This window comes from Cebidichthys violaceus, unplaced genomic scaffold (genome assembly GCF_023349555.1).
Source record: "Cebidichthys violaceus isolate CVI_PGR_0920_01 unplaced genomic scaffold, fCebVio1.0.p SCAF_8, whole genome shotgun sequence".
NCBI lineage: Eukaryota > Metazoa > Chordata > Actinopteri > Perciformes > Stichaeidae > Cebidichthys > Cebidichthys violaceus.
In genome coordinates, this window is record NW_027176964.1 from 7,321,174 (window position 1) to 7,343,111 (window position 21,938).

A 21,938-nucleotide genomic window follows, 5' to 3' on the forward strand; every position below is an offset into this window, starting at 1 on the left:
TCCAGTTCCAGTTCCCCTAATCTGGGACTCATTGTGTCTGTAATAAAGCACAGCTGCACAGATCCTTCTCTGAACCCACTCAGTTCAGCTGATTACATGGGAGTAAGAGGGCTCTCCTCTCTGAGTCCAGTCACACAGCCATGCTCCCCACATGGTAACGCTCCACTGTTCCCTGAACACAGATAAGGCCTGAGGAGACGCTTCCTGCTGCTGGACCGGTGCCAAGACTAATTGTTCACACCTGATGTTGCATTTGCACCGGGCGACGGTTACAGTTGTGGGACCGTCGTATGCATTTCTTTTTGGAATGCGTAAAGCAGATGTTGCTCACATGAGGGAAACCGTGTTCATTCTTTATCTACATGAAAATGTTTAGAAATCCATATTTTATCTTCGCAGATAGCAGATGTGGTTTTTCTTTTTTCAGTCGAAAACTTTTTAAACAAATTAGCACAATTCAAAGCTGTGCTTTGAATTGTGCTTGAGATGTCTGTATCACGCAACATACCAACTTTCTATCCCATTCAGAAGAACACTTTCTCATCCTCATAGTCTACAAACAGCCCAGCATTCAGAGAAACAAAGCATTAAAATGGATTTATTTGTCTACTGGAAGTATATGTGTTTTCTATCAATATGAAAATATGACTCATTCAGCCTTGAGAGGGTCATGATTTGCTTTGCGCGGATGGATTTTATACCACCATCCATCCACAGAAGAACCTGCCTGCCCTCTTTTTTTTCTCTCCCCATTCCGCCCAGTCGATCTCTTCTGAGCACCGGCTACGTGTGGGGGAGGGTCAAGCAGGTCAAAGCAGGTTAGTAGCGCGATGCCTCAGCTGTAGCTCGATACCTCCAGGAACCGACGACGCAGTACAAGGAGATGAGCGTCGCTGACACGTTAACACAGTGTACGTACAAAAGCACACTTTCCTGGAGCAGCACATAACAAGCTGTCATGCGTCTGAAAAAGCGAAGTGTATGTGTGTTGAATGTGAACGCTTTTGAGAGGAACATTGGGGCCCGTCTTTTTAATCTTGACTCTGTGTATTTTTCGTCTTCTCCTTTTTAAGGGCGGGCTAATTGTGTTTCAAGCGGAATTTGAAACATATTGATTCAAACGCACACAGCCCGTGTATTGGCAGCTGCCCTAATCCCTCTCTTTGAAGAAGCTTCTTTTTTTTTTCCTGCAGTCATTGTTTTGCGGATGGATTTTTTTTTCTTCTGTTCTCCTCAACCTTTCAGAGGAGGCATGTTTCTAAATCCAGTGACGCTACAGCCATGGGGTTTGTTTTGGTCTTATGATGGGGTTTAGAGCGTCTCGTGATGTGCGGCGTGGGGCAGGAGAGTAAAAGGAGGATAATGGTTGGTAGCTGTGACTGGACTGGTCTGCCCACCACAATGACTCAAAATACAAGCATCCACATATCCGTATGGCCTCTTCAGAAAAATAGTTGTTTTCTTTCTTACTTTCTTTAATGTAGGAATATTTTAATTAATTATCTATTAATGTACGTTGTGTACAGTTTACACAGGTTGCTGTAAGCAGTAAGGCAGAATATACTTTGTTTTTATTATTTTCTGTGTGTGCAAACGCGGTAAATAATTTTTCTTTACTCGGAGAGAGACGCAGAAGCATCCCCCATCTTACAGTATAATAGTCCTCTCCAGAGGCTGTCCGCCTCATCTTCCTTTGTCTGCCGCTTTGTTTCCCAGCCAAAGAGGATTCACATGCCTTCTCCTTGTTTCTGCCCGCGCCCCGACTCCTCCAAAGGAAAAAGGCAAAGAAGCAGGAATTCCATTAGCTTTGTTCTCAAAAACTCGGCATGAACTCGTGACTGTGATACACATGACATAATGGCCCCCAGAACTGGTCCCAGATCCCCCTTTTTTCCCCCTCCTCCAGCTTTTATTTTACATCTCATGCTGTAGGTGAGTGCATCTCATCCTGCCGTGTCTTTTCTTGTTACAGCCACTCCTGCGTTGAATAAAATCCTTCACTTTCTGAATGTGGCTCAAATTGCTGCGCCTTTTTTCTGCTTTGAGTGCACGGAAAGGATAAAGGGAAAGTGTATATGCGCACCAGTGTGTATGTGTGTGCGCGCATGTTTAAAAAGAAAAGGGGGAGGGAGTGGACAGAAATTGTATGTTTGTGTGTGTGGTTGGGTTTGTAATTGGATTCAGTGGACCGTATCAGTCTTTACCTGAGCTAGTCATTTGCATGGGTTTGATTGACAACAGAGCTATGCAAAGCAGGCGCGAGCATTATTCCCTATGAAGGTAAAGAGGACGCACAGACCATGCCTTTCTCATAGCTATCACTTTCTTGTTAATTGGTATTGAGTCATTATTGCTGAGAAAATGGCTGAAATGTAATTTGCATAACTGGCATATATCAATGCTAACCAGCCACGTTTTTTTGGCAGATTAGATCTCACCTCCGGTTAAACGTAGTGGGCAGTTTCTATACATTGTCTTGCTTTGTCATCAAACTTGACATACTCAGAAGAATCAGAAACATTAAAGTTCACCTTAAAGGTGCAAGATCCAAGATTGGGAGCACTTAGTTTGGCCTCTCGACAGCTCTTAACATGTGGGCGGTTAGCCGGCAGCTTGCTGCTAACGGCGCAAACTATGGCAAAAGTGCTGACAGAGCTAACAGTGTTTACCTGAGGAGGAACTGAGGGGAACAGGAGGGTGGGTGCTACGCTGTTGGTCAGGACGGCGTTATCAGCTGTAATTGCAGTATGAGAGTGGCTGTGAGCTAGCCAGTGCGGCGCGCTCACATGCATGAACATGCACTAAAAGGCAAGCGTGGCCGGCTACGCCAACAAAGCACAGAGAAACTCGGATAACAACACACACGGAGGGAGAGCGACTTCACTCTCTGCTCAGGTAGACTTTACTTCACTATATCTTTACATAGATAATAGTTGTTTGCTTCTATGTTAATGTTCAGAATGTTTAATACTGCTCCTGTTGTGTTGTGCACAATCTCAATCCTTTTTTCTGCCTTGCACTTCTTTTCTCAATACAGTTCTAATACATTATTTTACACCCATGGTAACAAGCAGCCTTGACATCTGGTCACCCGTGCATATGTGAATATGACTCACCAAACGTATGATTCAAACTGGAATATTATTCATAATACTCTTTTGCATTGCCTTGAATATCACAACGTCCTTGCCGCTGTGTTTGTGTGGGCCGGTCATTCGTGTGCCACCACGTAATGAAAGTTTAAATGCGTTTAAATATAGTGAGGCGATCGAGATGGTTACATGGCTCAGTAGACAGAAAGCAGGTGAGGGCTTTAGGATTATCATTAACAACGTGCTGCTGTATGGCTATGCGTGTTACATATGGAGAGAGGACGCTCGCCCGTGTCACGCATGATGGTTATTATTTACGGTGGCTTAACCTGCCTCCCTTCAGTATTAAATGAACTCCGTGTCAGGTAATGAAACAGGAGGTTAGACAATGTGTCTGAATTTAATCACGCCCCCACATACATCTGTTTTTAATTTTATTAAAAATGATAACGCACAAATAGCTTCCTCGGTGGTCCATCTCCTGGGAAATGTCTTTGTCTTCTTGAACATTAATTTGCACAACCTTTGCCCCGTTCAAATCAAAGTTTTAATGAACCGTTTAGCTAACCGTGCTTTGTTTTCTCCCAGTAGAGGTCCCGTCTGTCTTCTAACCATCTCAGAACATATCCGATAATAAATGTGATCAAACTCATCTTTCTTAATTCAGTTTTCATAACCATTTCTAATATACAAAACTTTATATATATATATATATAAATATATGTATATGTATATATACGTATATATATGTATGTATGTATGTATATATATGTATGTATGTATGTATGTATATATATGTATGTATGTATGTATATATATATATATATGTATGTATGTATGTATATATATATGTATGTATATATATATATATATATATATATATATATGTATATATATATATGTATATATATATGTATATGTGTATATATGTATGTATATGTATGTATATATATATATATATATATATATATATATATATATATATATATATATATACATACACACACACACACACACACACACACACACACACACACACACACACACACACACACACACACACAGTATATTCTTCTTCACAGAGAACTGGTAACATTTGTTTTTTTAAAGAATTAAAAAGCTGTTGAAGCTTCTCCAACCACTCCTGTAGTGTAATTCATTCCTCAGCTGTATGCCCAGAAAAGTGGCTAAAAACACAGCTTCCGTACTCGTTCATTGCACGAATGACAAATGTGCGAGTGGTCAGGATTTTAATTGATGCAATATGTTTCCACCCTCGACTGAAACATGAGACGTTTTCACCCAAACTGGCATTTCTGTCTGGCACCAGCCGCCTTCCACCGCAGAGACGCCGATGGTGTGTTTTGTGCAGTGATAACAGTTTACTCTCTTTCTGAAATGAGTGAGTACCTTCAGTGATTGTTGATGTAATTTCCATAAACATGCCCTTCTGACTTAAAATGCTAGGAGATCCTCTGCCAGTGCAGAGCTGCAGCATTGGTGTTTGACAGACAATATTTACTACAGCTAGAGACAGTGAAGCTGGAGCCTACACCCTAACAATGTGTGGTTTCAACACTGTTACTTTTCCACTTGGTGAAAGCAGAGGGAGACACTGACATCATTGCATAAGTCACCTATTCAGTTTTTTCCCTCCCCAACAAGAGCCCTGGATAATGATTGTCCCTGCGGAACAATGATTGGTAGAGTTCTGGGCAGAGGGATATATTTGTGTCTCTTCTCTTGGCAACAAATCCAATACAAGACACTTTCTGCTGCTGTAATTCCAAAAAAGTCTTACAAGGCCCAGCGAACATGCCAGCAGAGGTTACCTCACCAATGGTCACTGCCTCCTTCATTGTCTCTTTGATTTCCATGAGGGTATTTTGATGGGAATGATCAAGGGGAGGAACTAAATAGTTCCGAGTCCGTGCTTTTGAGATCAAAAGGAACTAATAATGTCACATTACAGGTTGCACCGAGGCAGTTTTAGTGCCTGGCCTTCGTCACGAGCCTCTTCACAAATTATCAGCTCAGCTCGGGGGTGTGTGGGGGGGGGGCTCGGGCTCATAGTGATCGGCTGAGGTAGCCGTTGGCTGCTGTCCTTTTTAAACTTGCCTTCTTTTGAACATTAACTGCCAAATATATCCAAGAGCCCATATACCACCAATTCTTTCATCTAATTTGAGCAAATTCTTCACTGTATGTCTATATAGGAAAGTGATGAAATGAGTTTCATACATCAAAATGAACTCGTGTTTTTGTGGAATCTGACTGGGCATAACGCTTGAGCTCCTTTCTTTTAAGTAGCATCTTTGCTTGCATCTCAGTAGATGCATAATAAATGAAAGCGATCAATATCGGATGTTTAATATTCATGCTTGTTTCTCACCCAACGCGAGCCTCAGACATGAGTTAGCTTCCTGTCCGGCTCAAAGTGCCCGAGTACTGAGCACTGAAACATCAGCACGGTGGCACGGCAGAGATGGATGGCTGCAAAGCGGAGCGTCCCCTAAAAATGTATATTACTGCGGTGTACGGTCACCAGAGAGTGGCCTCCGTGATACAGGAACAATACAAAAGAAAAGATGCGTGTGGCCACCTTTAAATGATGATTATTCCCACTCTGATTTCTAAACGACATCTTGACCCACCGCTGGCCTCCAGCCTCACACATTGCTTTATTTTTAGCCCTACCTGCTTTTGTTCTCCGTCCCTCCGCTAATCACAAAAGCCTTTTGTAGATTGAACAAAGTGACCAGTGCCGGCAGTTATCAGGTGAAATGGGGAATAGAGAGCAATTAAAAACCTCTGACCTTCTTATGGGAGGACAGAAGGCGGTCAAAGAACAGCTGTTGTGGTCATGAAGTTCAACACCTCATTTTAATATAACTCTGATTTACATCGGCGACGTTGTGCACAGAAAGGCTTCTGTGATTTAGAGACGGGAGGCTACATCGTTATGTGCGGTCACATTTACCTAACGCTTAGCCCCATCACAGTCCACAGTAATTAGAAGTTTCATTCTAGAGTATCAATTATTGTCCTTTGAACTCAAAAGAGAAAGGACACTGGAAGGCAGATTTTCTGTCATTAAATCACTTTGATTTCCCCCAGCAGATCCATGTGATGCTTTTCATAACAACCTGTAAGCCTCCGCCGAGCTCATCTGAAAGACATCACAAAGAGCGAGCGGGGTTTGACGTCCCGGTAATATGGTCAGTTTACCGCCCCGCTAAAGCCTGCGTATCAAGCCGCTCGTCTCGATAACTCGCGGAGCAGAAATCCCAGTAGCTATGCGCTGATAACTGCAGAAGGATGTAGCTTAGCCTTATCAGCTCTTGGCTCCAGTGACACAGTAATCCACACAATGCTCGGCTGTCATTGTACTGGAAAAACACAGAATCATGTCATTTACCCAACAAAGGCCTGAGAATAATTGTGATGTCCCCTCCACTACCAACCCATCCAGATTGGTAATTTTGAAAAGGGCAAATATTACTTATTCAAAAGAGCCCAACTGTCATCGTGCTTCTTTTTTTTCCTGCGCAGAGAAACCTGTTTTGCTACAGGAATAAGAGGCTCTTAATGAATGTCACAGCGGCTGGATGCGTTCAGCGAGCTTTTCTTTTTCTCAGCAGGTATCTACCAAGCATGTAGCTGCTGTGTAGCCATGAAAACAGCCAGTGGAGAGGGTGGTGGTAGTTTACTAAAAGGCCAATCATTGTCGAAACGTCACAGAGAACAGGGGGAAGTGTTGCCACTCTAAAAGGAAAAGGAGGTGACTCGTGGGGAGTCTGCGAACTTTTTTAATTGTCCTTTTTAAATACGGTGTTTGTCAAACGTGATTGCTGTGCCCTGGGTGAGCAAATGACCACGTGCAAATAGGATATAAATGCACGTTTTAAAAAAGAAAGAGAGAGAGCACGTCAAAACACATGAAAATAGTTTCCCTCTCCTCAGGGCCTGTTTTTCTACATCAAGGGAGCTTAACAATCTTTTAGGTTGAGCAAACTCCTGGCTATACCCGCTCAGACGCCCATGCTTCTTGAATGTCTCGCTGTGGGATAAGGGGAGGTAGTATCAGTGCGTCTTTTTGAGGGCCTCTTCAAAATTCTCTAACTGAGGCACCAGTTTTTTGGGAGGAAAACTAGCTCCAACTATATGCATAAACCACACAAACCAAGTGTTTGGGGGGGGGGATTGGTCACTGCAATCGCGCTGGGAAAGCGAGCCAGCCGCTTATTAAATGTGTTTATGCTCTGGTGCAATCCCTCTTTAGTTTTCTTAATTGCTAGAGACACTGAACAGAGTACAAACACTGCATGTTTTTTTCATGCAAATCCCTTACATATTTTAGGCCCAGCTATAAATGCATGGAATGCTTTGCGCGTTTGAAGTGCGGTGCATTAGCAAAACGCCTTCAAGGGCTTAGTCTGGCAAAAGGCAGTATCATCATTCCCAGATCCAAAGCTTCAGCTACAAACAGTTTACTTTCTCTGAAGAATACTCTATTTTCTGAAAACAGAAAATAGTGTCTTTGTCTAGTCCCTGCATCTCATCTTCTTAGAATGCGTGGATATTTTAGACATGTCTCGAGTCAGCGGTGCAACATAGCACCACCTCAAGCCCCTCTACCAGCGCTGGTTGTTTTATTACAAAAGATTGATGATGTCTTCACAGGCCAACGTTTATTGACTTCATTCTTGACACAGTAGAGCGCTGCAGGAATGAGTCCTGAAACCCGGGAATGGGTTAACATTCCCTCTTCTCAAAGTTGTTTTTTTTAAATTGGGTTTTTGATGAGACGCCTGATATAAGGTCTGTGGTTAACACAAGCTAAACACCTAGATGTTTGTTCGATGGTGTAAAATACATAAGTGAATACCGCTCATATTGAAGCTTAACGCTAACGTCATCATGCTAACTAGTCCTTCTTCATTGTGTATACCGGCGCTCATGTGACCGTGGCGTAGGGCCTTTAAAGCCCAATGTTGGCTTTTTACTTCAGCGGATTGTATGAGTTCATTTTTGAGGATTATCTTGCTGAACAAAACGTGTCGGTATCATAAACTTGTGTTAGTCACAGAGTTTATTTTCTGCAAAAAATCCAATGGAAAAACCCCGTTGACTTTTTGTCTAGGGAACCCGTGCCATGCTAACTTCAGGGGTTGTCCGGCAACATTTTTTTTTATCCCATCAGCATTCTATTGATAGTAGTATTTTTAAATTATTAATTTAAATGCGCATAGTTTATAAATTTCATTTTTATTTATTGCATCAGATCAGAGAGCAACACCACAGTCATTTTCAAGGGGACGACTTACTTTTAAAAAGTGTTATTTAAGCATCTACATGGAAATCGCCATAATTGTGAAGAATAGAATATGTAATAAGTTGCTCACCGGCCTTGAAGCTGTAGACATTCATAATAATAGCATTAGAAAAAAAGTATGGTTAAAGAGAATAACATATGCATGCACAATTACGCATAGCAAGCAGTCATTTTATAAGAATTAGCGAAAGAAAAACGTGTATGGCGCTTTCAGCATTTTGTTCAATAATTGGGCAATTACAGAACACGCTGTGAAGGATGTTTTTGTGGTTGGGGTACAAAGTCCGTACGCTGTAAGAGAATGCTGACCCTAATTTGGTGTGTTCACCCCACAATTTCTGGACTGGATTAGAATTTCATATCACAGCAGTTGTTATTGAGGTAGCATGGAGCGAGTTCCACCGGGGCTTAACAGGATCTTATAAACAGCGGCGCTGGCATGGATGTCTCGCACAGCGAATTCAGCTGGAGCCTCCGCTTCATATCGCATTGTCTCGTCACCGGTGCAGGCCACCGTACTAAACCTGGTCACATTCATTTGCGAATAATGCATTTTGTCGGGGGGTTGTTGCACCATTCTCCGGGGTCGGGCGGGAGGGCCGCCGCCGGGGCATTTGCCTGGGTCTGCATTTATCCTCAGCCACTGATGAAACGCCTACGCTGAGTATTTCTCAACCGCCAGTCACCTCGCTTCCCCGGTAAAATGAGTGACGGTGTATTGGGATGATCTCACATGAGAGCTTTCAGTCTTGTCACATTAGAGGGACTTTCAGCCGGCGTGTATATATTTGGCGAAGGGGCGTTAAAAAGCCGAGATTGTGGAACGTTGTCTTTGCCTCGGCGCAGCCTCCCAGCCCACATTCCATGTTTCAAATTAAATGTATCTCTCTCTCTCACTGCCTCTCCCTATCTCTCCCTAACTATTTGTGTCTGTCTGAGTTAGTTATCACGTGATGGAGCAGACAATAGAGAGGCACTCTGGCACTATGGAGAGGTTAGCCGGGGGTTTTGTGTTGCTTGTCAGTAGTGGGGGGGGGGGGGGGGGGGGGGGGGGGGCATCTAAGCTCTGAATAGAACCATTGAGTCGGAGGTAATTTTGGGCCCCGGTGCAGGGTATTAGTTGGACAGGCCTTTCTGCTGACAGGCCTGTTTTTCCTTCTCCCCCCCCCCCTTTTTTTTTTTAAACCCCCAACCCCCAGGCCCCCGCTGCTGCATCGGCATTTCTGTCCAAACCAAATGCCTTTATCGTAGCGGCCATGACGACATGTCTGATAGGGCGTGGCAGCCAAGATCCTCCTCTCGCCCTGCACCTTGGGGAGCCGATACATCTAGATAGATACGGAGAGGTTGCAGCAGCCAGGGTTTAAACCGGTGCCGCGCTACACATTCCCGTGGTTTTATAAGCCGCCAGAGCGCGTCTGATAAATGAATAGACACATGCTGGACACGCTCATTCATTATCATTGGGACTGGCCGCGCCTGCTGGGAGTTTGTGTAGCGATTGCCGTGGGGGCCGACCATTGAAGAGGCCTCTCGGAGGTTGTCCTGATGGCCAAATTTCAGACAATGTTAAAGAGCCGGAGCTCAGCTCTGGGGCTAAAATAACTCACAAGGGAAGCGCCGCTGTCAAGTGCACCGCAACACGCATTCAGAAAAAGTGTGTAGTCAAGAGTGCCTGTAGGACAGAACATGGAAGCACATGGGCTGCGGCTTCAGTGTTTACGCTTAAATGCATTTAGTGATGGTCGTGCTGATAAGTAGTCGGTTAAAAGCATAAATGTTTTGTCTAAAACAATATAAATCAAACGAGTTGAGGTAGATTGACATCTGTAGTCTATACATTACTGTTTTAAGATCGGACAAGTCAGTGTTGCATTATGGGAGTCCTGTTGGTACTTTGTGGCAAACTGATGACTGGAATGGCCGGAGACGAAATAGCAAGTTATTATAATTAGCAAGTGCTACCCAAACTCATACCTGCGGGCAACTAATTTACCTGAAAGCAACTCATTTATAGAAGCGAAAATGATTATTTCCATTATGAATTAATTTACCGCTTATTTTCCAGCTTCCTGTCAAATTTAGTCTATAAAACATCACAAATTTGTGATAAATGACAATCAAAAGTGATGTCTTTAAATTCTTCATATTATCTGACCAACAGTCCAAATATCTTTAATTCATTTAATTATTGATTAATCGACTAATTGTTTTGGCTCTACGTACGCCTGCTGTATAACATGACGTAGCATTGACACCTCAGTCAGAGTAGTGTGAGTGAGACATTACTGTGGACCGTCTTCTGATGCATTGTGAGTTCTTTTGACCGTCCCTTACTCTGTATTCCTCCTCTGTCTGAGGATCCGCTGACTTTGGCTGGCTGGTGATTGCCAGAAGGCTTTGAGTTTACAGGCGGTTGGCTTTAGGGAAACACCTCCAGAGAAAGAAGGTCATCTATCTGATGTAAGCTTTGCCGGGTTCAAAGAGGAGGAGGAAAAAAACAGAAAAGGCTAATTGGTCAAGGGTAATTGAGCAAAAGCAGCCCGGACAGAGATGGTCAATATCAAGTGTATTCCAGTATGGAGGGAAAGATCTTGTCATGATCTTCCATCTTCATTATTGGGACCGCTGGCTCTCCTGCGATGCTATTTCACCTTGTGTGCCGTCGAGCAATATTGAGACGACTTTGCAAACTTGGCAGTGAAGTTTTGTTCTTGTTTCGTCAGTGTTTAAATCTTTTAGCAGAAGCCTGTGATGGAGTGCAGCTCATGGTCTTTTCAGAAGATTTGTTCTCCCCGTTTTGTATGGCAAGATTTCATTTTTCATTCATCAGGGTCGATACTTTGCGACTACACTGCATGACAAAGTTCCCTCATGCGACCTTCTGTTTCTGATTCATTCTCTGCCTCTCTCTCTTACTTGAATTCTATTTCCCACATTCAAAAACTTGCTTCAAAAAACACCTTTTTTAAAACATTGTTCTTCTGTTTCCTTCTGCTCTGTTGATTTCAGCCATTGTGCCTTTAGATGCTCACTAAGAGCACGGGTACGTCTGGGACCAAAGGGTACCTACCTGGAAACATTGGCCTCGACTGCTGTTACAAGCTACAGACGCCCAATCCAGCCGTTCATTGGCAGTAGGTTGTTGAGGTGTAAAGCTTCCCTGTAGTCACGCTTCGATTTTAATTCACCTGTCAGCGAATCTCGATGCATCTCAATGTATCGCATCCTCAATTTTTTCTATATCACAGCTCATGGCTACTTTTTCCACAGTTAGTACAAGCAGTCAGATAGATCTGAACGCCCTCGTTATTTAGAAAGTGCTGTCAAAATCAGACAAGCTATGGTATATAAAGCTGCATCTAAAACATGCATCTGTGTGAGCCACCTCAGCACATCAACATTACAAACATTCAACACAAATCCTTCTGCTGTGCATTATAAGTGTGCTGTAATTTGAGAAAATATGTTTGTTTTTTTACATAGCACCACTGAAAGCATATTGCATTTCACACTGCATGAATTAGCCTAGCGGCCAGCGGACTTTTTCTTACTCAATGCTTTTCTTCTCTTACTTGTTTTTAAGTCACTGCATCTCCTAACGGGGTTAACAACACCAAGCACGTATCATCGACCGGATCAACAAGTTAGTGGATGGTGAAACTCAGAGAAGAGAAACGCGTACGATGGACGGTAAATGACGGCAAAACGTCAACACGGACTCGCACTGAACTGAAACAAAACTCCATATTATGTTCCGTCACTGCAGAATCGTTCATTTCCTCACCGCGTTGCATCTCCCCGACACCTCTAATAGCGAGGGGTGCACTTTAGGACAAGAGTTATTAAATTAGGTCTGGGGGCTACACTTCCTCTGGACCCTGAGTGGATCTGCTGCATCCTCTCCCTGAGCCCAGAGGAACTTGACGCGCCTCCGAGTGCACACGACGCTCTGGAGACATCTGTGGGTCTCCAAGGTAGCAGCACAAAGGAAGATTAGGCACCCTGCTTCAAGGCTTTTGTTAAGTAATTCCACATCTCCTTTAATAATTCAAAGCGGCACCAGCCGAGCCTCCACACAAGCGATATATGGTAACGTTGTGATCTCTGTGGCCGGAAGGGATTTTTATCTTTTCCTTTATGCCGTTTTGTGCGCCCTAAACATGAGGGGGGCGGGGGGAGGGGTGGTTTCAGGGAAACATATCCACACAAAAGGATCAGACGTGATGCTCTTAGGTGTGTGTGTGTGTGTGTGTGTGTGTGTGTGTGTGTGTGCATAGGGGCTATGTAGGCTGTAGTGTCACTCACTTGAAACATGAACCGGTGTTGTGCCACTGAGGCGCCGGTGGGACTCCAGCCCCCATGAGCCACCTGTCTGCAGTGTATGTTTGCATGTGCGAGTTTCTGTGTTTTTTGGTTTGTTTTTTTGTTTGTTTTTCTTCCTGTGTGAACATGCTGATGAAATAAACATCACACACACTTCTCTCTCTCTGGAGGAGCTGCAGATCGGCAGTCATCCACGGAAGGCAACCCTGTATGTCATGGGGGGACAAAGCTAGCATGTGATGGCCTTATAGCTGGAAATGAAACCGCACAATCCTAGACACATGTTTATACACACTGCATGTATTTCCTCAAATGCAAGCACAGTGGGGGCATTTAGACAGTCTAATTTACACTTCAGGTTTTTAATGCAATGTTTAGGGTTCTTATTTAATAGGCCTTAAGGGGCACACTTCCCTTTTTCCTTTCCTTTCCTCTCCCTCCAACTCTCTCCTCCACTGCACCTGTTTTGAGCAATACCTTTGGGGCACAGCTTGAGGTGAATAATGTATGAGCGAGAGGGAAAATCAGAAAACCTTTGTGGACCCTCTGTGTCTGGCTGGCTGTCTGTCTTCCACCTCCTTTGTCTCTATCGCTAGTTTTACCCTCCAGGTTTCTCCCTCACTTTTGGGCTGATTTATTTATATATATATGTTTTCCTCGTCTCTCTCTCGCAGTGAGGTTCGTCGACTGTGGCCGAGGGGGTCTGGTGCGGTTTGAATGCAGTAACCCGTCTGACTTCCGGATAGAAGCCGACGGAGTGGTCTACGGCGTCAGGACCATTCGGCACTCCACGCCCGCCGCGTCGCCGCTGCTGATCAAGGCCAGCGACGCCACCACTCTGCAGCAATGGGTGGCCCAAGTCAGGCTGACGGCCTCCACGCCCTCCAGCCAGCAGGTGAATGCGCCTTAACCACTTCCACGACATCTCCGACTTGTTTGTTGACTGCAGAAAGGTGGAATGATCAATTCTCCCCCCTCGCATCCAATAACTCACGCTTATTAGGCACACCGCACATTCACAGATGACTAGTTCCCTAAATTGTAGCAGGTGTTCCGAGAGACTGGATGGATGCTCGCTAATTAAAACTTAATGTGTCAATTTAGTAGGAGCACAAACATATACTCTACACGGTCAGCGGGTAGCGAGAGCAGATGCAAAATGGCTCCTCGTAAAGTTGATTTTTGGTGAGCGTGCCGTGCGATTGTGAGGTTATTGCCTTATCATCCAAACGGGGACACGCCTCTCTCAGTACTGTGGAAGACGGGAAGCATCTGTCTGAGCTCCAACCGTTCTGCTGGACGTGTTGCGCAGTCATCTGCAATTAGTTAGAATGGCCGTGTGCTCATGTGTCAACATCGCGGCTGGCTGTGGATCAGAGGAAGTGCACAAAAAAACAAGCACTGCTCATGTCCTTTCTGTCCGCCTGGTAACCAGGAAATGAAAAGAAGCGCAGAGAGGCCGTGTTATTGTAGAGGTCTCTAACTTCAGTGCCAGTGGATTATGTGATCCTGCTCAATTAGATAATATCGGTTGCTTTAAAGCTACAGTGGTGACAGACACACACACACACACACACACACACACACACACACACACACACACACACACACTCACACTGATTGCAATTTTCTTGTCAGATTTAGATTTTCCATTTTTCTTTCGTTTGAAAAGCTGGTTTGACAGCACACAAACATTTTTGTAACTTCTCTTTAATGGAAAATTCTATTAGAAATAAGGAACATGATATGTAAATAGTATTTACATATCAGAGAAGAAACAGAGAAACTATTCCATACTGTGTATGTATGCCAATTATAGTGTCAACTATTTCTTATCTATCTAAAACTATTTATTTATACAAAACTATTTATGAATCTGTATCTAAAGTTGCTAAATCTAGTTGGCAACACGGTGCGTGTGGCTGTGACAGTAGGAGGGTTACTGCCTGTGCCGCTGTGTGCATGACGCTAATCATCGCGTGGCTCGTGCGTATGTATTTGACCGGCAGAGAATCGTCTATATCTGAGACTCGGTCATCGGTCATGCCAGATCAAAATCGGCTGATCGATCGGTGCGTCTCTGCTATTCTCTCCTCTGTGTGCTGCTCTCTATGCTGACCCACTCCGTAGGGTACAAGTGAGCCTTTATGTGCATACGTTAATGATCATCACCATAAGATCTTAAATCATTAGCCTTCTGGCATCTTAATGAACATCCCCAAAAGCAATAATAGTGTTTGTTTTATAAGGAGCGATGTGCGTCTCTCTCTCTTTTTTATCCCTGTAATACACTTAAGCAAATGGCCACAAGTGGCCATTCCTAAACGGGCTGCAAAGCAGATAATCTGAGGAAAGGCGGGTGTTTTATTGAGCGTGGGTGCAGATTAAAAGTTAACGCCAACAGTTATTGTGTAGTTGCTGTCTGCTGGGCCGAAATTAAACCTGTGGCCGGTAATGATTCCATGGCTTTACAAAACACCATCGTTAGCTACTGACACTCATTTACTATTGGGACTCCTGCAGGTATGTGCTTTTAATGGGACCATTACTCACTGTTGTCGGCCGGTCAAAGGCAAATACATACTTGTCCCAAGCAGAGGGTTTTTTCTTAGTTTTTTTCAATAAAAAGCAGAAGCCCACATTGGCTGTACATTTCTGTACAAATTATCAGCTGCATCACCAGCAGCTGTTTACTGATCTGTGTCTGTGGAGAGCGGTTGGGTTTGTCCTCTGATTTGTCCGTAATGAAATCAAGGATTGACTTTCCCGTATCTCCCACGATTATGAGGTCATGAGCGGTTATCTTCCCCCTCAGCACAATTATTGTCATGAATCATCACGCATCTCTTAATCACATAAGCGATTTGCATTTTTTTTTTATTAGTCCATGATTGCGGCAGCCTTTGGGGAAACATTTTAATCAATGACAACCAAACAATATCCTCATTAACATGAGTGTCCTAGGCCACCGTCTCCACCTTTATTACAACCTCGGAGTCCGTGAGGAGAAATCATGTCGGTATCTGAAAGGGAGAATTTTTCAAAGAAGCGAAAATAGACACATGCCTAATCCCCCCCAACACACACACACACACACGCAGGTCATCACTCAGCCGAACACTCTCCTGGACTCTAAAGTAGACTCCTAGTGGGAAGATGGAGGGGGGGTTCGGAGAGCGTAGATAGGCTCGGGACCTCCAGCACACCACAGATAGATGCGTGTTGGGCTGAACGAACGCAGCGTGCCATTCATCATTCCAGACGCGGGTTGCAAATAATTACTGCCCTCACTCGCGCCCATTCTAATAGGGTAATAGATATTTCTGAAGCATGCTCCTTCGCTATCTGTCCGCTCGCCTCTCTGCATTTCCAATGTGTGAAAGCAGTATAATCGGATTTCAAACATGATTAGTGGAAGCTCTGCGACAGCTCCCCAGATGTTAGGAGGTGAGGGGGGAGGGGGGGGATATGGGTCACGCTATAAGGTGACAAAGGGGTAATTAATTTCTGTATTTGCATAGGGCACTTTGTAGTATTCTGTAGGACTTGACTACCTCACAACCAATCAACATTTGAATAATTACAGGCAACAGTAGGGAAGATACTTCAAGGGACTTGAACGCTCCATTGAAATCCCAGCTATCATTCATTGACATTGACGGATTTTACATATTGTTTTTCTGTTTTCCTTCCCGCCTCATTTCGTTCAAGGTTATTTTAACTTTCCCTGGCACTACTTCAGTCTCCTCAGTCTCTGGAGCGGCATAGGCAATTTGAGCCATCTGTGTGTTTAGTGTCTGGCTTGCAGGTACCATCCTCCTTTGTTTCAAATCTCATTCATTACAGCCGAGGGAGGATGGCAGATCCATTATGGAAGCTGGTCTGTCTGTGTGGGCGCATTTTATCAGGACATAAGAAGGGGTCTGCCGTTTAAAGCAAAGTGGGCTGGCCGTGTGCGGCTGCTGCCGTAACCACACCAAAGCATTTCAAGGCATCGCATGTTGTACTGTAGATATTTTAAGCTACAAAGAAAGTCGCAAAAAAAAGGATTGTGTGGTTGATCACACATTTCTGAATACGTATCGAATGGCATTTGGAAGAGCTTATTAGTTTTGCAGGAAATTGCAGGCTGTTTGCTTTTATCACCACATCAATTTCCTTTGATGGAACCAAAATGAGTCGTCAGTCAGCCCGAAATACCATTCGTTGCAGTAAGGTGTCGCGACAGTATTTGGGTTGGCACCGGCTGCTATTGATTGTAGCTTAATGGATACATGATCGGGATTACGTCTTTCATTACCGCAGGATAAACATAACAAGACTAAGAGTCTATACAGCAATGCTAGCATTTATGTGTGGCTGACTTTAGGCACAGCAGTGCTTTATCCACCATCTTAGTTTAGCATGTTTGCCAACTAGCTAATAAAATGACATGACATGCCATTAGTTTTGTGCTTAGGTATTGGATGTATGGACATTTTGTACCTGATTATGGCACTAGATTAAAGGATAAGGAATCACTGAAGCCATAGGATTCATCCTCTGGAGACCACGAATGCCCGAATAACATTTCATGACAATCTATCCAACAGCTGTTGTGCCATTTCAGTCTGCGGTGGAACGATCGACCGGCCAACGAAGCCATCCGTAGAGCCATGCCGCTAGCGTGATTTAAAAATGAACTCGTATGTTTTTTTTTCTGCAAAGATATGATCACTGCCCAGCCCTTGAACTTAATCATTTCCTTTTCACAGGTCCAGCAAGTTGCTGCCCCTCCAGTCATGTCGAAGGATTTGAAGGAAATAGCGTTTCCATCCCGAAACGCGGACAGCCCACTCAAACGCATGAAAAGAGACTGGGTCATCCCCCCAATCAATGTCCCAGAGAACTCACGAGGCCCATTCCCACAAGAGCTTGTCCGGGTAACGTCGCTCACCCAAGCGCACACACATACACACCACTCTCACGACATGAAAGAAAATGCCTTTTGCTAGATATGACAACCTTGTAGCTCCCACTCAGAGGGTCACAGACATTAGAGGTATACCTTCTCCAAATGCTTCCTATTTACAGCACTTTGCTTAAGGTCAGGGCTCTTTTTTCCCCGCTGTATTATTTAGCTTTTGTTTAAGGGCCGGTCGCCGGTCGGTATTGATGTAACCTGGTATTACTTAGAAGCAGAGAGAAATCTGAAGTTGCCACTAGCACAATTGTTCCTTGGTTGCCTGTTGAGATATTATACTCCTTTTCATCATGGCTCAAGGACACGCACGACCAAATTAATTTGCCGCCGTTCTCTGGTCAGGGCTCGGTGTAGATGGTTCACAGAGGACAAGCAACACTCCCAGGGACAGCTAAGAAGTAGATCCTTTTTTCAGCATGCTAAGCTGACTTCCGAAACCAAGTTTTTAAGTCCTGTACATGCTATTTGTGTGCTTTTATATTTAATCCGGTCATATTAGAAGGATGTTTCTGGGCTGTAATGGATGATACCAGGATGAGGAAATACTCTGTGCCTACACCCTCGATCCATGCTGAGCAAACAGAGGGTCTCGGCTTACATGGCAAACAGGATAGACGGCCCAGAACATCAGTACACAGACACACACACACTCTCTTCATATGCACTCTTTCACTTACATGGAAATTACATTTTTATTTTTAAACCAATACTGTGATTGGTACTAAAATAAACATTGCATGAACACATAGACTTCGGTACAAGTGTTTATATGTCAATGTCAAAAGAGAACTATCAGTCCATGTTGTTGTGGTAGCCAGGGTATGGTCAGCATTGTTTTGCAGCTGTCATGAATAAATCTTTCCACCCACAGATCCGGTCGGACCACGACAAAAACCGGTCCCTCAGATACAGTGTGACGGGTCCTGGAGCTGACCAGCCCCCCACCGGCATCTTCATCATTGAACCGATCTCCGGAGAGCTATCTGTCAACAAGCCCCTGGATCGAGAGCACATCTCCAACTTCCATGTATGTCAGACACAATAGTTTAAAAAAAAAAAAAAATCTAATTAAAAAATGGTGTTCACTCTGTCCGTGCTGTACATTCCTGCCAGTTGTCATGTGCCCGAGGGTCATGTGTAGCCTATACAGTCTGCTCAGACCCAATAAAGACCGGGGTCTCCCAGGAAGTCTGACTTATCCGTCTGAGAATGTAGAGGACTTAGCGTGGTGTTTTGAACAGAGTGTGTTGGATGCATTATGATAACCTCCGACTCCTTCAGAGCTGCTTTATTCATTAGTGGTTCTCCCATTACATTGCTGTGGTCTTTAAATTATATAGCTTAGCTTTTAATGCTATTCAAGCATGTGCTTTAACACAAAACGGTAGACATCAAGCAGAGCTGTAGTTAAAATGATGATCTACTTACGTGATCTTTGAGGGTCACGAAAGACTTTCACAACAAGAAACCTTCACAGACGTTCAAACTGAACCGTGAACTGCTGATCAATGAGGAGCTCAGTTTTATCTGTCGCTGACTTGTGAGTCATTTTTACTACTAAACTCACTGTATGCACTCCACGTTCAGTATAATTCATTGATTTATTTCCACTTCAACTAGACTTTAAGGCATTACTTCTGAAGGAGTCTGTTCATAGTCTTGTTTTTTTTAATAAACTGTTATTTATATTTATTCCAGAGAATGAATGCAGTCAATTGAACTGCTGTGTGAGGCACCAACCTTGCAGTTGTGTGTATGCAGGAGAGATGTGCTTGAAGTGCAAAAATGCCCCCCCAAAAAACGCAGCAAATCAGAGTTGTTTTGCTAAAACAGAAGTGAACCTGTGCTGAACAAGTGTAGGCAACGGTACTGAATGAAATCAGTTTGTTTTCAAGAGACGATCATGAAAACGCAGCTAAAAGGCTCGTGTTGTTGACAACTGGCAGGTATCTCCCTAAAAAAACGAATCATGTGTGAATTTAGTCTTTACGAAACCAGAATTAAATGCAGAGTTCAGTGGGTGACATTGAGCAAGTAGTTGGCGCTCTGTCCCAATATATTGTTTGCACAGTCGAGAGTCGTCCCTGCTCCAACGCTTTCTATAGCCCAGATGTGTTTGTGTTTCCTCCAGCTGAGAGCTCATGCGGTGGACCTGAACGGCAACCAGGTAGAAAACCCTATTGACATTGTGATCAATGTGATCGACATGAACGACAACAGACCCGAGTTCACTCATCAGATCTGGAACGGCACCGTTCCAGAGGGTTCCAAGCCAGGTAATGCACCACGCGAAGCCCCACACCGTACGAGTGACCGGTTGGCTGCAGTCTGAGCTCCGGCCTCACATGCCGCCGTAGCGTTGGCAGACCAAACGGCATCGATGGCCACTTTGTTGACTTTGCATTAAAACATTCATGGGTATTTTAAGATCACAAGGAAAGAACATTGGATTCCTATATTACAGTTTTAAATCTAGCAGCGTTCAATATGGCTGTGTTCGCTCAACTCCTAATGTCTTTTGATTGCCGATAAACGAATGAGTTAAACGTATTTGCTCTCTGTCTTCCTGTCCCCTAGGAACATTTGTTATGACGGTGACGTCTGTCGACAAAGACGACCCAAAAACAGCCAATGGGATGCTGCGCTACAAGATCCTGTCTCAGAACCCAGAGAGCCCCACCTCCAACATGTACACCATCAACAATAAGACGGGAGGCATCATCACGGTGGCGGCAGGCCTGGACAGAGAGGTGCTTGACTCGTCATCTTTCCTACAATTCATTTTCTCTGGTCCATCGGTTTATTGGTTAGCTTTCTGGAAACTCAATGTTTATGAATGTAGACTTGATTGTTTCAGCATTTAAGTGAGACTATTATATTGATTAATTTTCCTCTTGCATTTGTCACCTGTTGTAGATTTATATCAACGCATCTCTGTTTACATACATGGGCTGAACATTTCTTTTTTTTTTTTTTATATGAAGACAAAACACAGCTTGAGTATATTTGCTAATATCCAGACTGTCTGAGAACTAATGAGCCTAAGTGAATTTAGTTGATTACCGACTAAATGAGAAGTAGAAATGGACTCTTTCACACTTATTTACTCTTACAAGGAGGCAGCGTGCATCACTGAGCAGCTAAATGTTTCCTTTCCTTCACTCTCGCCCTCTCCGTCTTTCTTTCTCTAAAGCAGAAGCTTTAACCCCATTTTCCTCTCTATTTCCCCTGCTGTAAATGCTACCCCCCCCCCATTTAATTGGATCGCATGGCTGTTTGCGAAAATAAATAAAAATAAATATAGACAGCCGAAGCCAGTTGGTGCAATTCTACTGAGGGCAATTTGGCTAGGTGGCTGTTCAATCACTTCCGCCCTGGGGCCGCCGTTTTATGTCCGCCAGTTGCCACCATGAAAGTAATTTGCCCCGACTCTCATTACCTAGCAACTGGTCCGTCACCTGAGTGGCTTTTAATGTGAAGAGAGTCATTTGTTAGCTTCATGATGGTGTACATAGCAGAGGCGCAAGTTTCACACATACACTCGCAAACTGGCATCCCCCATAGAGAATGAATGGGATTTATACAAAAAGCCACCATTAGTTATCATAATTGAGAAGCTGGCCAGGTTTGTTTCATTTGAGGTTGGACACAGTCGTACTGATGTGCATTGAAGTGCCAGCTTATTAGAGACACAAGCTAAAAAAACTGTCCAGAAAACAAATTATGAAAATGAAGATGTTATTTTGCTGACGATTTGTTAAGATGACTTTTGTCCTCATTTACGTACAAACTGACAATTCAGTGAGATTTCTTTGAAAACGGCTACAGAATTGATTTTGTTTGAAAGAAGAAAGAATTAAGCTTTAATTCCTGCTGTTGCCTCTCCTCCCTTTCCCTTTAGAAAGTGCCTCAGTACACGCTGATCATCCAGGCCACGGACATGGAGGGCAACCCCATGTACGGCCTCTCCAACACAGCCACTGCTGTCATCAGAGTCACGGACGTCAACGACAATCCACCAGAGTTCACCGCTGAGATGGTAAGAAACAAATTCATATCTGAGGCAGCAACGAGGCGATCTTAGCCCAGGGAAAGCAGCACGAGGACCCCTGTTTCACCCCGTATATGCACTCAGCCGCCAGTTCTGCTCACTTACCTAGTTCTGCTTGACCAGCGTTTCTGAAGCCATACAGATATGCAAGTAGCCAGCCGTGCGTAAAGT

General features: G+C 44.0%; 1 protein-coding gene across 1 annotated transcript in view; it reads left to right on the forward strand.

The window, feature by feature from the left end:
• cdh2 (cadherin 2, type 1, N-cadherin (neuronal)) overlaps positions 1–21,938 on the forward strand; it is a 59,060-nt gene that overhangs the window by 22,723 nt on the left and 14,399 nt on the right. The window contains exons 3-8 of the mRNA XM_068701969.1: positions 13,428–13,648; positions 17,508–17,675; positions 18,588–18,743; positions 19,848–19,992; positions 20,294–20,466; positions 21,618–21,755. Coding sequence (XP_068558070.1) covers positions 13,428–13,648; positions 17,508–17,675; positions 18,588–18,743; positions 19,848–19,992; positions 20,294–20,466; positions 21,618–21,755 — 1,001 coding nt within the window. The remainder of the gene's footprint in view (positions 1–13,427; positions 13,649–17,507; positions 17,676–18,587; positions 18,744–19,847; positions 19,993–20,293; positions 20,467–21,617; positions 21,756–21,938) is intronic.